The following is a 16831-nucleotide window of genomic DNA, read 5'->3' on the forward strand; positions in this document are numbered from 1 at the left end:
GAGGAGAGACTGATGGACAGAGACAAAGACAGAGAATGGAGGAAGACAGGGAGACAGAAGGAGAGAGAGGGACAGAGATAAAGAGAGAGAGAAAGGAGGAGAGACTGATGGACAGAGACAAAGACAGAGAATGGAGGAAGACAGAGAGACAGAAGGAAAGAGAGGGACAGAGATAAAGAGAGAGAGAAAGGAAGAGAGACTGATGGACAGAGACAAAGACAGAGAATGGAGGAGGACAGAGAGACAGAAGGAAAGAGAGGGACAGAGATAAAGAGAGAGAGAAAGGAGGAGAGACAGATGGACAGAGACAAAGACAGAGAATGGAGGAAGACAGAGAGAGAGAAGGAAAGAGAGGGACAGAGATAAAGAGAGAGAGAAAGGAGGAGAGACAGATGGACAGAGACAAAGACAGAGAATGGAGGAAGACAGAGAGAGAGAAGGAAAGAGAGGGACAGAGATGAAGAGAGAGAAAGGAGGAGAGACTGATGGACAGAGACAAAGACAGAGAATGGAGGAAGACAGAGAGACAGAAGGAAAGAGAGGGACAGAGATAAAGAGAGAGAAAGGAGGAGAGACTGATGGACAGAGACAAAGACAGAGAATGGAGGAAGACAGAGAGACAGAAGGAAAGAGAGGGACAGAGATAAAGAGAGAGAGAAAGGAGGAGAGACTGATGGACAGAGACAAAGACAGAGAATGGAGAAGGACAGAGAGACAGAAGGAGAGAGAGGGACAGAGATAAAGGGGGAGAGAAAGGAGGAGAGACTGATGGACAGAGACAAAGACAGAGAATGGAGGAAGACAGAGAGAGAGAAGGAACGAGAGGGACAGAGATAGAGAGAAAGGAGGAGAGACTGATGGACAGAGACAAAGACAGAGAATGGAGGAAGACAGAGAGACAGAAGGAAAGAGAGGGACAGAGATAAAGAGAGAGAAAGGAGGAGAGACTGATGGACAGAGACAAAGACAGAGAATGGAGGAAGACAGAGAGACAGAAGGAGAGAGAGGGACAGAGATAAAGGGGGAGAGAAAGGAGGAGAGACTGATGGACAGAGACAAAGACAGAGAATGGAGGAAGACAGAGAGAGAGAAGGAAAGAGAGGGACAGAGATGAAGAGAGAGAAAGGAGGAGAGACTGATGGACAGAGACAAAGACAGAGAATGGAGGAAGACAGAGAGAGAGAAGGAAAGAGAGGGACAGAGATGAAGAGAGAGAAAGGAGGAGAGACTGATGGACAGAGACAAAGACAGAGAATGGAGGAAGACAGAGAGACAGAAGGAGAGAGAGGGACAGAGATAAAGGGGGAGAGAAAGGAGGAGAGACTGATGGACAGAGACAAAGACAGAGAATGGAGGAAGAAAGAGAGACAGAAGGAAAGAGACGGACAGAGATAAAGAGAGAGAAAGGAGGAGAGACTGATGGGCAGAGACAAAGACAGAGAATGGAGGAGGACAGAGAGAGGAGAGAGGGACAGAGATAAAGAGAGAGAGAAAGGAGGAGAGACAGATGGACAGAGACAAAGACAGAGAATGGAGGAAGACAGAGAGACAGAAGGACAGAGAGGGACAGAGATAAAGAGAGAGAAAGGAGGAGAGACTGATGGACAGAGACAAAGACAGAGAATGGAGGAAGACAGAGAGACAGAAGGACAGAGAGGGACAGAGATAAAGAGAGAGAAAGGAGGAGAGACTGATGGACAGACGGGGACATGAGCAGGTGGACCTACGGGTGGCAGCTGGAGCCTCTTCAGGTCTGGAGCCTCCTCCAGCAGCACCAGGATCTGGGATGAGGGGAGAAAGACAGTGTCACCCCCCCCCCCCCACTTTAGCAGTGTGATGTCTGGGTCTGATTTACTGAGGCCCCAGCGAGTCTGAGGGCCTCAGTTTGTTTACGCAGATAAAATATGAAACAAATGTGCCTGTGACAGACCCCCCCCACAGTGATCAGAGATGATCAACCACTATGTTTTGAAATTTTTACAACAAAAGTTGAAGCAACCAGTTCTCACTGCTGAACGCCACTCTGATGAGGTCGAAGCCCGAAAGCAGCGAGTCGTCATCTTGTGTTCCTTTAGGTTTCCAGAGGAACGTCGGTTCCGTCTGAAGACTCAACAACACACTGATTCATGTTCCTGGTGGCAGCAGACAGCATCTCTGTTTCCAAGGCGTCCGTCTGTCCGTCCACCCTGGATTTGTTAACACGTCATCACTGGAACCGCATGGACATTTCTCCTCCGGGACTCAAGGATGACCTGAAGGATTTTGCCTGACCGTCATCATCAGCGTGATGGCTGACGACACCGGACCGATGCGGTCTCTTCCTCTCTTTGAAACTGAGAGGAAACAATGACTGTTTACCTGTCTTTGTAAAGATGTTCTCCACACAGGTCCACAGTGGTTCCCAGCCAAATCCACTCCTTTCTAGTGCTTCTCGTTGAGGCTGATTTCCTGAAGCCGCTGCCATGGTAACTTTTAGCAAATGCATTGGTTGGGACTATTTTCAGAGGTGGATTAATCCACCTGGTGCTCTGGTTTGCGTTCCTGGCAGCAGGACTAAGATATATCAGGAGACACTTGCCCCATGGAACCATTGCTGTCTTTTCGCGACAGCAAAAAAATAAAATAGAACATCACCTTGAAAACTTGCGGATGTCCTCCTGAACACACGGAGGCGATGTGGTGGCTGAAGTGGCTCTGATGTTTTAATCCTGTTACCATGGAGACCACGGTGTGTGGGTATTCTTAAATAGCCACCTCATGAAACCGTCCCACATCAGAAGCAGCCGCAGTCGGGTGCCGCAGCAGCTTTCACCCTCCACACCTTCTCAACGGCTCTTGGTGTTCATTCATGTGCGCGTCTCTTGTTGTAAACCCTAAGACCACATCAAAGGAGATGATGCGTCTCGCTCTGAACCGCCTCGTCTGCAGGAGGACGTGTCAGCACGATTTAAGACACCAAGACGCAGAAACACCAGACGGCTATAAATCACTTTGCTTTATTTAAATCAGTGGTTGGCAGTTATGCTATAAACAACACATAAAAAGGACAACCAAAAATAATATCCAGCCAGAATAACTGTACTTGGCACTTGATGACTGTGTTGTCATGAGGAAATTTACATTTATATCCATGTGTTGAGTGTCGAGTGCCTTCAAAATACACCGAGGAGCCCAGCCGGAAACCACAAGCACCAGCGTCCAAGTGGTTTACTGACACCAGATTCTTCACATCACAATATTATTTCAGTAACGACCCCAAAACCACAAGTTCAACTTCAGGACAGAGAACGAGGAGGAGAGGAACGTGTGCGGCTCACTGTCAAAGCCTTACTTCAGCCAAAATGTGGATTTTGCCTTTCAAGTAAAATTAGGTGCTGTTTTTTTCCCTCCTTTACTCCCCCGCGACTCCAGAATGCAGGAAGAACCAGCCATGTATGTTTAGCTTGAAGCTAATGGAGACTGAAGGTTAAGTAGATAAACTGTCCACAAACGTCCATTTACAAACTCGCCAGGCCGCCGTATAATCCACTCCTTCTTTGGCGCTACAGAGAAGGAAAACACCAAAGCAGGCATGTCTTCGCTGGTTACTTCTGCTCTCCTATCAGAGCGTTCGTGGGTTACAGAGCACACAGCTGGACACAGACGACGTGGAGTGAACTGGAAATGGAGACAGACAGTCGAGCTGTTGTTAGCCATGAGCTACATACACCGCATGTAGCTGGCTCTTCCTACAAAATACACCAAAAAAAAAGCCAACTGCCTGCTTGACCTTCCAGGCCAACAATATTGTCTTTTCCTGCATTTCATGATTTAAAAATTAAACTGCAAGAAGATAAAACTATTATGCTTCTGGAAGAATTGATCGACTAAAACTGCCTCCACTGTCCACTCCTCCTCCTCGTCCCGTTTCCTCCAACATCAGCACAGGTGTCATCCAGGACCAGCCCATTCATGTGTTCTGGTCAGGTCAACAGCGTGGCGGTCACCATGACTCTCAGTGCAAGCTGGAATGATGAAGGTCAGAAAGCAGACCAACACGAGTCCTTCAGTGAGACCACGGAGCCCAAAACTGAGCAGACGAGCAGCAACGTGAGAGAAGCAGCTCATCAACGTCGGCGACTGTAACCCTGAGCCAGCATCCTGGAGCCTTCGCTCACTGAGGGACTCCATGCCGTAAGGAGGGGTGGGGCCATGTGGTTGTGTGATGTCACAAAACCACTCTGACTTTCATCTCTGGCTGCTTTGATCACATCCGACAGACTCAATCTACTGAGAGGCCTGACTGTCATCTCAGACATTCTGACTGAGCATGAAGTCTGACATTTATCTTCATTTATCAGCAACACGCACGGCGAGTGTGACGTCGATGAAGGGGACAGACGTAGGGATCCCTCGCTTCACTCAATACAGTTCTTAAAGAACTGAACGCAGGATCGACACCGCCAAAGACAGCAAAGGCTGCTTTCCATCAGAAGCGCCTTCATTTCTATTGTGGAAGTGAAGTTAGCGAAGGCCGAGCGCTACACTGGTAACCATAAACGGATTTAATATCATGATTTTGTAGACATGAATGCTCGACTTGTGCTGAACTTCATGACTTCATAGGAAAACAGCCGTGGCCAGTGAGACACAGGCTCAACTGGGGTTTCCAAGAGAACCGCAAGGAAGCCAGTAGAAGGAAGACAGATCATAATGAATGGCCTACGCCCCTGAGAGTGGACGCAGACCCTTACAGGTGGGAAACATCTGGTGTTTTGATACATTTAAGGAACAACTTGTAGGGAAAAGTCTCTTAATGTCCATTGTCCCCAGAGACAGACAAAAGCTGAGACCCACGCTTGTTAGCCTAGCCCAATGGCTGGTAGTAGGTGGGGAGTGCTAGCATGAGCTAACTCAGGTCCAGGATGCTTGTTAACTTAGCCCGATGGCTGGTAGTGGGTGGGGAGTGTTAGCATCAGCTAACTCAGGTACAGGCTAGTTAGCTTAGCCCAATGGCTGGTGGTGGGTGGGAGTGTTAGCATCAGCTAACTCAGGTACAGGCTAGTTAGCTTAGCCCAATGGCTGGTAGTGGGTGGGAAGTGTTAGCATCAGCTAGCTCAGGTCGAGGCTAGTTAGCTTAGCCGAATAGCTGGTAGTTGGTGGGAAGTGTTAGCATCAGCTAGCTCAGGTCCAGGATGCTGGTGTGTCCAGCAGGAATCCTCCTCCTCGTCATCAGTAGCAGCAGTCGCTCTTCTAGTCCTCAACAAACCTTTGGTTCTGTTGACCCAAGTTCCAGTGGAGCTTTGGAGGTGCTGCGTCAAATCACTGCGCCCAGTCAGGAAAGTGTTATTTCAAATTTCAAATTATTATTTTATCACCAATGTCATACACAACCCTAGATATTAACGCAAGCAAAAATGGAGCAATGCTAACACTTCCCACTCACTACCAGTCATTGTGCTAAGCTAACTAGAGCAGCGTCTTGTCTGACAACAACTTTCTGAAAAGCCGGTGCATTTCTCTACCACATTTTTTGGTAAAGACTGTATGACCCTCCAGGTTCTGGGATGCAGACGTGTGGAAATGATGAGGGAATAACTTGATGCTTCCGAATAGCTGAGGCATCAAAGTTGCTCTCTTGAGCTGTGATGGATGGTTGGTAGGGAGCCTGACACTTGCTTGTTTCCATATCCAGAACGATTTTAACCACAAAGCAAACAAGAGGTTCAACAAGAAAGTTAATTTTAGCATTTAGAGTTTCCTTCCAGCTTTCCTTCATGCGTTTGTCCTCCATGTTTCATTGCAGCCTCTTGAGGGTGTTAAAAATGGCTGCCTGCCTTTCTGCAATAAAATACAGGAATGGATTTATGGCAAAATTTCATGCTGGACATCTGAATGAAAAAGACAGTGTGTAACGGTCTATTTGTTGAGAGATCTAATCTCTGTAATGCTTCACTCTTGGAGCAGTATTTTTACTGCCAGCACCTGTTCTAACTGAGTAGGTGACACATTTTTTTCTCAGTTTGGACCTGAACTCAGTTGCATCGCTAATAATAATCCTCTCCATCAGCTTCACCTTGAATGAGGACCAAAGCAACAAGGCAGACGACCCGAACAAAGAGCTGCTCTGCAGCTCTGAATATCTCCACCTTCTCCAAATAAACTGGTCCCGCTTTTTATACATCATCTAGGAATGAGAAGTTTGGAAATTGTGCAATTATTTGGCGAAAGTTGGATGCAAGGAATGATATCACAACCATGTCAGTTGGTGAAATGAGAAGCTGCAAATGGTTAGCTTAGCTTTGCATCAAGATGGGAAATCCACACCCAAAGGTAAAAAACAATTTGGTCCAACAGCAGCAGTGAAGCTCTTTCTAGCTCCCAAACAAAAATCAAACCGTGAGAGCAAGATGCTGAGGTTCTGTGCACCGAACTGTTTCCAGACCGGCAACCAATTTAGACAGAACCAGGCTAACTGTTTATCCCTTTTTCCAGCTACAATGCTAAGCTAAGCTAAGTGTCTCCTAGTGTCATACTGAATGGACAGTTAGCTAACAATCAGTAGGAAAGTGCATAAGCATGAACTCTTCCTTTAAAAAGGCACCACCTCAAGCATGTCAAAACATAATACTCAATGTTTCTGTGTCAAATATTTGAGGGCTCCTTGGACCCTCCATCAGACTTTTGACCCCCGAGTCCACATTTCTATTCCTGCACTCCTTTTTCAGAAGTGTGAGACCCAAAGATGCCGTCCAGATGCCACAAGGTGAGGCGAAGCAATGCATGTCAGGTGAAGGCGTATATGGGTGGGGAGACCTGGGAAGTGTTTTTGGTTTCTGTGTGTATGTTTTATCTGACGGTGACGCCCAGCTTCTCCAGCACTCGGGTCCCTTTCTCCTGGTACTCCTCCCGCGTCATCCAGAAGTTGTCCTTGTCCTTCATGATGTCGGCCAGCACGGCACCACCCAGGAAAACCATGTGTTTACGCCGAGGGGGGTCCTCTATCCTGATCTTGAATTTCTGCAGCATAGATGAGGTGGAGAGAGAGTGGAGGCTGTTAACAGAGAAAGGGAAGCGATGATAATGTGCTGAAACCCCCATCATCCAGCCAGGTGCCAAAAATAGACGCCTGTCCTTTAATTACGGGTTGCAGGATTTCCCTGAGCAGCAACGGTGCTCTTCATCTGAGGGAGAGACGGCGAAGAATAATGAGGTGTTGCAGTTTCACCTCAGCATTAAAGGACCATGACAATGAGCTGATTCTCCAGTGATTGCCGAGGCTGCAGCGCCCTCTGGTGGCAAAACACTTCACTGCACAATATGGAAGTTCAGGTGGAATCGACAGACGCTCGCTCGTAGGCTTTTGGGTTCCAACCATTTCCTTCGAGCACCTTACTTGCAATCCAGGAAACATTAAACACAGTCCACAACCACATGAACCCAACTGGAGGATTCAAGTTTTACCTGTAATTCGGTCATTTCACGCCTTTGATTGCCAAAAGCACTGAGATGTTTTTCCCTCCTCCGTTACTGCGTTGACACAGAAAGAGTCAGCCACGTCTACTGACAGGTACCCTGAGTAATCTGACGCCGGGTCACTAACCTGATGGCCAGACTTGTACTTCTGTGTTTCCGTGATTGTGTGACGCTGCCCACCTCCACTCCTAATCTAGTTAGGGTTTGTATCAGCGCTCACCGATAGCTTGTCCACGTCACCCTTCAGCACTCGTTCCAAGTAGAGCTGCTTCAGCTCCCGCTCCAAGCGGGACGGCAGACCAGGATACATGGTGGAGCCTCCGGACAGGACGATGTGCTTGTAGAACTCAGCCCTGACCACAAAACACACCACATCACACATGATGTCCAGTTCACTTTTAGAACTGGCTGTGGGAACCTCAGAGTTGGTGGGTTCCTGCTCAATACTGGACTCACTCCCATCATTTAGGCCCCAAAGATGTAAAAAGGAAAAGAATCCATTCAAAGTTGGACATGTTTCAGTCGAAGTCAAGGAAGAATTGAAAATATTTCAGTGATCAAAGGTCAAGGAGAGTTCTAGAAAAAGGAAAATACACTAAACTGTTTCCAGTGGCGTCTTGTGACCGCTCACCTGGTGTCGATATCTGCCGCCTGAATGGTGTTAAAGAGCAGCTCAGCCACGCCCACTCCCTCCACGTTAATGAGGTGAGGTTGAAACAGAGCCTCGGGGGCTTCAAACCTCTCCCCACCCACCTTGATCACCCTGCCGTCCGGGAGCTGCAGACACAAACGGAACCATTCATAACTGCTGTATTCCTGCTCTCAGAAACGAAAGAACACGTGAACACAGTCGATCATGACGGACCGTGTATGACTCCACCAGCACCGTCGTCTCCAGCGCCAGCTTCTGCTCCTGGTCGATGTTATAACCCACGTAGCACAACTTCTCCTTCATCATCCTCACTGTCTCGAAGTCTGCCGAGTGGTTGAAGGCGTAACCTCGCAGCAGCAGCAGCTGGACACACGAGATGAACCAGACATGAACATGTCATCACGCATTCACACTTCGACCCCAAACGGCACAAAATGAACAAAAACAGACTTTCTGGGTTCTTATGACATTTGTGCAGCGGAGAGAATTTCAATGTGAGCTCTGCCTTTCATGGTCGAGCTTTACTTTAATTAGGGTTATGATGACGAGGTATTTTTGTTCATCTGCTATGGCGTGGATTACAGAGGACGATGACCTGAGGAGTTTGTCAGCGGACATTTTCCAACAGTTTTACTGTTGTTAGCCGCCAGTCTCTGTTAGCCTCAAGTTAAATGTATGGCTGGCTCTGGCTGCGTCCTGCGACAGCGGTCTGTGTAATGAAGCCCGCCCCTCTGCATAGTGGCAACTCAGCGTCTGATTCAGACCAAACAAGAAAAAAACTTGAAGTTTGAAAGTCCCTTTTGTTTAAGTTGCTATGTTATTACATGACTTGCTTCAGGACTAAATTCTAATTGACATCAAAAATATTTGGACAATTTATTTATCATAAACTATATTTTGCCTGGTCACTGTAGGACACCAACAAGTATCCATGGCTCTTGCTTGCATGCTGTGATAGAACATAGCAGTAAAAATACTGCACTTTCATGAGTTGTCCCTGTTCATGGTACTCTTCCCCTGCTGGTACCTTGATGAGGTAGCGTGTTATGTCCCTTCCTGCGATGTCGAGGCGACGGGTCAGGTGCGGTAAGGAGAAACCCTCGTACACCGGACAGATGTGAGTGACGCCGTCGCCGGAGTCGACCACCACTCCAGTCAACAGACCTGAAACGGTCAAGTAGGAAACCGTCAGGTCAGTATTCCTGCTCAACAGTACCCCCTGCTGGAGCAGCAAAATACCCGGCTCAGGGTCAATGATGCCCATCAGCCCCGAGCATCAATGCAGCATCTCTAAAGCAAAAACCGCACCAGTTCCACTTCCATCCACAGACGACTTTCACCACAAAAACATCCACGTCAGCCAAATTTCTGTTGTAAACATCAGAGCAAAAAACTCATCCGTTGTTTTTATCGATAGTTCAGCCGTGATCGTGATGAGCGGCAACGCTACCTTGAGCATAGAGGGTGAGGACGGCCTGGATGGCGATATAAACTCCAGTGAACTGGTATGTTTCAAACATGACCTGGTGAAAGGAGAAAGGAAATTACGTGTAAATATTAGAAGCTAGAAGTACAACATGGATGAACGCCTGGAGAATGCAGCCAGGTTTCTTTCCACCTCGATGATCTTCTCCCGGTTCTTGGTTGGGTTCATGGGCGGTTCCGTCAGCAGAATCTTGCAGTTGCGCGAGTTGATGTCGAGTTTTTCTGGGCCAAAGGTGTAATCCCACAGGTGCTTCATGTCGTCCCAGTTCCTGACGATACCGTTCTCCATGGGGTAGTTGACTTCCAGCATGGAGCGCAGCTCGCTGGCCTCGTCCCCTACCATCAAGTCCTGCAAGAGGTCAAGGGTCAATGTTTCAGTAGGCTGATGAGACCATCCACATCTGGCTGCAGTTTAAGAAAACACGACACCATCACAATCCATCAGAGGAGACGTGAACAGCCTCAGCTGGGGCGCCCAGCCGTCCGTTGTCCGCTGTCATTGGGTCTCTTTCTGCAGTTCTACCAACGTTAGCACTCGTTGCTTCCAGGGATGCCATCTTTTTCTACTCTGGTTTGCCAGTTGGAGTTTTTTGGAAATCTAAAACTTGATGATCTTTAGATTCTGAAGAATGTGGCCATGAATGTCTGCTCAGTCACACCTTTCAACTTTGGCCCCGTCCACAACCGAATCAGGACACATGGAAAGTGCTCCTGCTGCTGCAGCGAGTAGATGATGACCAGCACCTACCTTGATTTCAATGTTCCCGACTTTAGCTGTGGAGCGGATGATTGGCCGGCCAACCAGCGCTGGGAAGATGTGTTCAGGGAAGTTGGAGCCTGCATAGCCGCATTTGACAAACTGGAAGACAAGAAAAGAGGAAAAGAACTGATTGATGGATGGATTGAGATCCAGAATCCGATTCTTAGCTCTGGCAGGTGCATGTACTCGCCGTGCTGCTCTCATAATACACCTCACCAACCTGCTTCAGCTTCAGAGTACATCTGCATTTTACACTTTTAGGTTTATTTTTGCTCATTTATTCATGATGTATCCTAAGACATTGATTACGATCAAAGAAACGTGCTGGCATCAAAATCTGAGCAGGAAATTGTAGATCGGTCATCCGTAATCATGTCCCGTCTTCTGCTTGGGTACAGAGAAGCTTTGAAATAAATCTAAATAATTACATGACAATTATTGCTCGTATTGTCTTTTGTCATTGACCAATGTTCAATCAAATAAATCACTCTACGGAAACTGTAGGGACGCACATTTAAAGTACCAACTTTGAACCTGCTGAAAAATGTTAAAAATCTCAATAAATATAACTCCTAAACATCTTAGAAATACATATACATAAATACATATACATACACATACATATATACTGTATATGTAAATATAAATATACACACATATACACATACATATATAGGTGTGTGTGTGTGTATATGTATATATACACACACACACACATCTATATCCATATATATAGATCTAGATGCATGTGTGTGTGTTCTTGTACTTGCTACATTTTGAGGACTAGAATACGTATTTAACCAACAAAGTGAGGACATTTTAGTCCTCACATCTTCAAAGGGCCGTTTGGGGGTCAAGACTTGGTTTTAGGGTCAAGGTTAGAGTCAGGCAGTCAGTTGAGATGGTGAGGGTTAGGGGGAGGGGCTAGGGAATGTATTACGTCATTGAAAGTCCTCACAAAGATATACGTACAAAGATGTGTGTGCGTGTGTGTGTGTATAGGGTCTCGAGTTCGGGTTTTTCACTGAACTCAGTTCATCAAATTGAACAGACTTCCCTCGGAACAAGTTTTTTTTTTTTAATTCTTAAGGTAGCAATTACATGAAAAACGAATGTTTGAGGTGATAATCAGCCAATACGTAATCGATATGGCTAAATACAGTTTAAAATGGTTTGTATCGGAATGTGACCACTGCCTATTCTTCCTCGCAGCAGATGATTCATAGAAGACGGTGGAGTCCATTTAAACCGCTGAAGACTGCAGATTTCCTTACATGGAAAAGCTGCTTCCACTTCCTGCTCGAGCGTCTGATTCTGCGCACACGCCCGCCCTCGTTTCACAGAGTTTCAGCATAAACATAAAGACACACACACACACACACGGAACGTTTCTAAATTCTGCCAAAAGCCCATTTTGATTGCAAGACCAGGAAAGCAGCTGCTCGGCGTCCTGCGAGGGCGGGGCCGGTACAAACAAGCTAATGAGCTGGCTGAGCCGAACCCAGATCGTTAAAGATGATGAATATTAGAATAACTTCACGCCGGTGCCGTGAAACGCCGGCAATACCTCGAGCAACATTTAGGAATGAATTAACTCGAGCCACCAGGACAATGAATTATTCCTTCAGTCAGCCGTGCGAACTTTTTGCTAGCAGTGCTAGCTTGCATTCATGCTACCTTAGCTAACGCCTTGACAGTGACAGCAAACGTGTCAAGTTAGTGACTTTCCAGGTGAAACCAGACTGGGATGGACACCGTCGATGGCACAGATTGTCAGCACCATAGACATCATGTCAGCACACGGGGGATGAATGAGATGAATCCAGCTGACAGGCACATTCCTCACCCAGCCAAGCTAGCTTGTTTACCACTTCCTGTTTCTAGTTCCCCGGTTTTCCCATCAAACAGCGTCGCTGAAGAATTTAGAATTATCAGCAGCGCCGGTTCTCGAACTTACCCCGGTTCCGTTGTCACAAACCACGACTTTCCTCCCTTGACTGTCCATATTTATCCCTGAAACCCACAGCAGCCTCCCCCTATCTGCACACTAGCGCCGTGCTAAGCTACTACCACACCGGAAGCAACAAAAGTAACACTTCACGGGCGATCCCTTCAGAATAAAAGTGAAAAAATCCTCCAACCAGCCTATAAGAATTTTTTATGCATTTCACATAATTTTGCACAAAAATTGTTAAAACGACAATATGCTTGGATACATTTCTGTTCTTGGTTTTATGTTTACATTAAAAAAAACAGGGAATTGGTTTTAAAAATTCACTTTAAAAGCTCTTTGGAATGTAATCGAGCAAATTTCTTGGTAATGTGTATGTCATATAGCTTAAGCATTATTTTGGAGCATCTATATTCTACGTTATCATTCAGTAGTGGAGTACTGCTATCACTGGTCAAACTGCATCTCGGATGTCTTAAGTTAAAAGAAAACTGTACTGCAGCATTGAGCTCGTACTGTAACGGACAGATATCTGATCCTTCATCAGGTAAAATGTTCAGCTGACTCAGATTAGAATTCAGCAACATTGGATGTACTAAAACATGTCACGCTCACAGACCTTCGCACAAGATGCCCCACTGTGCCATCAAAGGTCTGCTTGGGTCAGTCAGGTTCATGTCATGTCATGGTTCAGGTCATGTGACTGTCTGGAATTCTCCACGTTTTTGACTCAGGTTTTCTTCTTGATGACCTTGTGCCATGTAAGCTCTACAGGCCAGGGTTTCTCACCGCCAGGAGACCCAGGAGGGTGAACCTCAGGGGGCATGTAAGTACCAGTGAGTACTTGAAAAGCAAAATATACTTTTTGTTGAAGAATCACTTAAATTCTTATTCTTGAGCCAAAAATAAATCATTGCAACTATGCAGCATCCCATAACAGCAGCTAATGATAAAGTGAATAGTTGGGAAAAGAAGTCGGGTCAGGTTTATTTGTGTCACCAAACCCCAACCAAAGTTCTGTCCTGACTCTGTCCAAGTAGAGCAGGTCCAGCACCTCCCTCCTTCAATGAACCTCCACCCAACAATTCTCCATCAGCAGCACATCCTGCAACAGCAGCCACCAGAACCTTCCTTTACCAGCAGGAAGGTGGAGCAGATCCAGGATCAGTGGGGACAGAGAGAGAGCAGGAGAGCAGGACAGAGACAAAGACAGAGAATGGAGGAGGACAGAGAGACAGAAGGAGAGAGAGGGACAGAGATAAAGAGAGAGAGAGAGGAGGAGAGACTGATGGACAGAGACAAAGACAGAGAATGGAGGAAGACAGAGAGACTGATGGACAGAGACAAAGACAGAGAATGGAGGAAGACAGAGAGACAGAAGGAGAGAGACGGACAGAGATAAAGAGAGAGAGAAAGGAGGAGAGACTGATGGACAGAGACAAAGACAGAGAATGGAGGAAGACAGAGAGACAGAAGGAAAGAGAGGGACAGAGAGAAAGAGAAAGAGAAAGACAGGAGGAGAGACTGATGGACAGACGGGGACGTGAGCAGGTGAAAGAAAAAATTTGTAAAGTCCTCCAGTGAGGATTTCCCCTGAAAATCTCATGAGTGAGACACACCTCTGTGTGCCCTTTTTTTCCTCTTTGAAAAGAAACTGAAAGTTTGAGTGTTGCAGAGTGTGGCTTCTGTTGATCTTTAGTGTTCTTCAGACTTTCCCGTCAACACAGCCAACAACAGGTGAGTTCACGTCGTTTCACTCAAAAATGTTTTCCTGATTGGCAGTCCTGGAGAAAAGGTCATGAAAATCAGTGTCATCACATCAGGATTTTTACAAAAGTCGTGCAGCTTTTCACAGTAACAGCATGGGTTTCCTGGCATCCTCCATCATCTTGTATCTCAGCCAGAAGCCCGACGAGCTGCAGTTGGAATGTAAAGTCCAAGAGAAGGTGTTTGAAACGCAGAACGTTTCAAATGTTTCCATTAATGATTATCAGAGCCTGTCACTTTAGTCATTACAACTCCTCTCTGGCCGGGTTAATGTTCAATAAAAATCGCAGCTACAGTGTGAAGCCTTCCTTAGGGTGGGTGAAAAGTCAGCGGGACACCTGTAAAGTCAACCACTGTAATTTTTGTGAGAAGAGAAAAAAACTATTTCACCAAACACAGAAGAAGAATTGAGCAACTTGTTTTTGTTCCTATTTTCACTTTTGCTCTCAGGGTGGGGAGATGGCTGCTGCCACCTGTCTGCTGTCTGGAGATCAGTTTCTCTGCTCCATCTGTCTGGATGTGCTCACTCAACCGGTCACCCTGTCATGTGGACACAACTTCTGCAAAGACTGCATCACCACACTGTGGGACTCAAGGGTCACGTGGCTGTGTCCCATGTGTAAACAGGTTTTTGCACAGCAACCTGAACTACAAGTCAACTCTCTCATCTCGGAGATCATCGCTCACTTCAGAGAAGCCCAACAGAAAGCCAGCGGCTCTGAGCGACATGTTTCCAGACCGGGAGAAGTTCAGTGTGACATCTGCACTGGAACCAAGCTGAGGGCCCTGAAGTCCTGCCAGGTGTGTCTGGTTTCCTGCTGTGAGACTCACCTGGGGCCTCATCTGACTGTTCAAGGTCTCAAAAGACACCAGCTGATAGACCCTGAGGAGACTTTGGAGGATAGGATGTGCACAAAGCAAGATAAACCTCTGGAGCTCCTCTGTAGAGATGAATATGAAAAGAAGAAGGTGGAACTGGGAAAGACTGAGGCTGGAATTCAGCAGATGATCCAGGAGAGACGACTCAAGATTAAAGAGATCCAATACTCGGTTTACCTCAGTGAGGCAGACGCAAAGAGAGAGACAGGGGACGGTGTTCAGGTCTTCACTGCTCTCCAAGAGTCTGTGGGCAGAAGCCTGGACGAGCTCCTTGAGACCATTGAGGAGAAGCGGAGAAGAACAAAGAACCAGGCTGAAGACATGATCAGGAAGCTGCAACAGGAAATCTCTGTGCTGATGGAGAGAAGCTCTGAGGTGGAGCAGCTCTCAGGCTCTGAAGACCACCTCCACCTCCTCCAAAGCTTCCCAGCCACCAAAGACTGGACAGACGTCCTCGCCCGTCCACCGTCATGTAAGGGGGCTGTGGTGAGAGCTAAGAAGAGGTTGACTCAAACCATGAGGAAGCTGTTCGCTGCAGTCGAGATGAAGAAATTCCAGCAGTATGAGGTAGATGTGACCTTTGACCCTGATACAGCTCATCCGAACCTCTTCCTGTCTGATGACAGGAAACAAGTTAGTCATGTTAACCTGAAGAAGAATCTTCCAGACACGCCAAAGAGGTTCTCCAAAAGTGTGTCTGTGTTTGGGAAGAAGGGTTTCTCCTCAGGTAGGTTTTACTTTGAGGTTCAGGTCGAAGGGAAGACCAAATGGACGGTGGGCGTGGCCAGAGAGTCCATCAACCGGAAGGAAAACGTCCCGTTCAGCCGTCACCAGGGTTACTGGACGTTATGTTTGAGGAATGGAAATAAATACAAAGCCTGCGATGACCCTGCTGTCTGTCTGCCGCCGAGTTCTCGGCCCAAGCTGCTGGGGGTCCTGGTGGACTACGAGGAAGGTCTGGTGTCCTTTTACAATGTGAATACTGCAGTTCTCATCTGTTCACTTATTCACTGCAACTTTGCTGAGAAACTCCACCCGTACTTTAGCCCCTGCCCCAACGATGGAGGGGAAAACACCGCCCCTCTGATCCTTGCTCCTGTGAGGGCTGCAACCATGTGAACATTCTTTATTTTGATTTTACTCAGATATTCTGAAAGTTCATGACAACGATTGAACGATGAACTTTAAACTTTCTTGAATGACATTAACATTTGGAGGGAGGATGTCACTGAATTGCAACACCAAGTGTTTCTGTTTTTCCTCGATCGGCTGTCGCTTGGTTGGCATTGTTTTCCATATCAGTCGATTCAATCATCTTTACAGTGGGGGATTTTTTTTGGACTCCAAACTCACGATTCAGTCAACAGCTGTGGTGAAAATAGTTTATTAGTTATGGTGGATGTTAGAACCTGATGAAGTAAAATGTCCTCAGGTATTCCTGAGATAACAGCTGCACCAGAATGATGGGACAGACATGAGGTGACAGCGACCTTTGACCTACTAAATCTTTGCAGTTCATTTTTGGGAAGATTCAATTACACACACACACACACACACACACACACACACACACACACACACACACACACACGCACGCATACATGTGTAGGGAGAGGGATGGTTTGGATCTTTTGTTATGTTATGCTAACTGTATCATCTTGACTTTTGTAGCTGCTGTAACATGGCAATAATAAACTAAAGAAACAGGAAACAGACTCCTTCTGTCGTAAATGCTTGTGTTTTGCTCGGGGACATTTCCACATGGGGGGTTGAGCTTCTCCACCTCTGTAACCACGTTGATGAGGACGCATGAGTTGGCGTGTTTGCGCTGAGAGGCCGAATGATTGGAGAACAAACATTTACTGGGCATCACTTCCTTCCT

At 46.7% G+C, this 16831-nt stretch overlaps 2 protein-coding genes across 2 annotated transcripts; one reads left to right on the plus strand and one right to left on the minus strand.

Annotated features, from left to right (window-relative positions):
* Positions 1–2982: 2982 nt before the first annotated feature.
* Positions 2983–12445, minus strand: actr2a (actin related protein 2a). The gene is made up of 9 exons (XM_086212365.1): positions 12310–12445; positions 10341–10451; positions 9726–9941; positions 9558–9630; positions 9135–9271; positions 8321–8470; positions 8087–8232; positions 7676–7808; positions 2983–6999 (listed from the first exon to the last, which is right to left on the minus strand). The coding sequence occupies exons 1-9, from the start codon at positions 12355–12357 to the stop codon at positions 6829–6831; spliced, it is 1185 nt and encodes a 394-aa protein (XP_086068491.1). The 5' UTR covers positions 12358–12445; the 3' UTR covers positions 2983–6828.
* A 1517-nt stretch (positions 12446–13962) lies between these two features.
* LOC147258043 (E3 ubiquitin-protein ligase TRIM39-like) lies at positions 13963–16531 on the plus strand. Its single transcript, XM_086210309.1, has 2 exons — positions 13963–14040; positions 14521–16531. Exon 2 carries the CDS (start codon positions 14530–14532, stop codon positions 16066–16068), a length of 1539 nt encoding a protein of 512 aa, XP_086066435.1. The 5' UTR covers positions 13963–14040; positions 14521–14529; the 3' UTR covers positions 16069–16531.
* The last annotated feature ends 300 nt before the right edge of the window (positions 16532–16831 follow it).

Source organism: Aulostomus chinensis, chromosome 8, assembly GCF_037954235.1.
Source record: "Aulostomus chinensis isolate RoL2024-O1b breed Wild chromosome 8, RoL_Achi_v1.0, whole genome shotgun sequence".
In the NCBI taxonomy this organism is placed as follows: domain Eukaryota; kingdom Metazoa; phylum Chordata; class Actinopteri; order Syngnathiformes; family Aulostomidae; genus Aulostomus; species Aulostomus chinensis.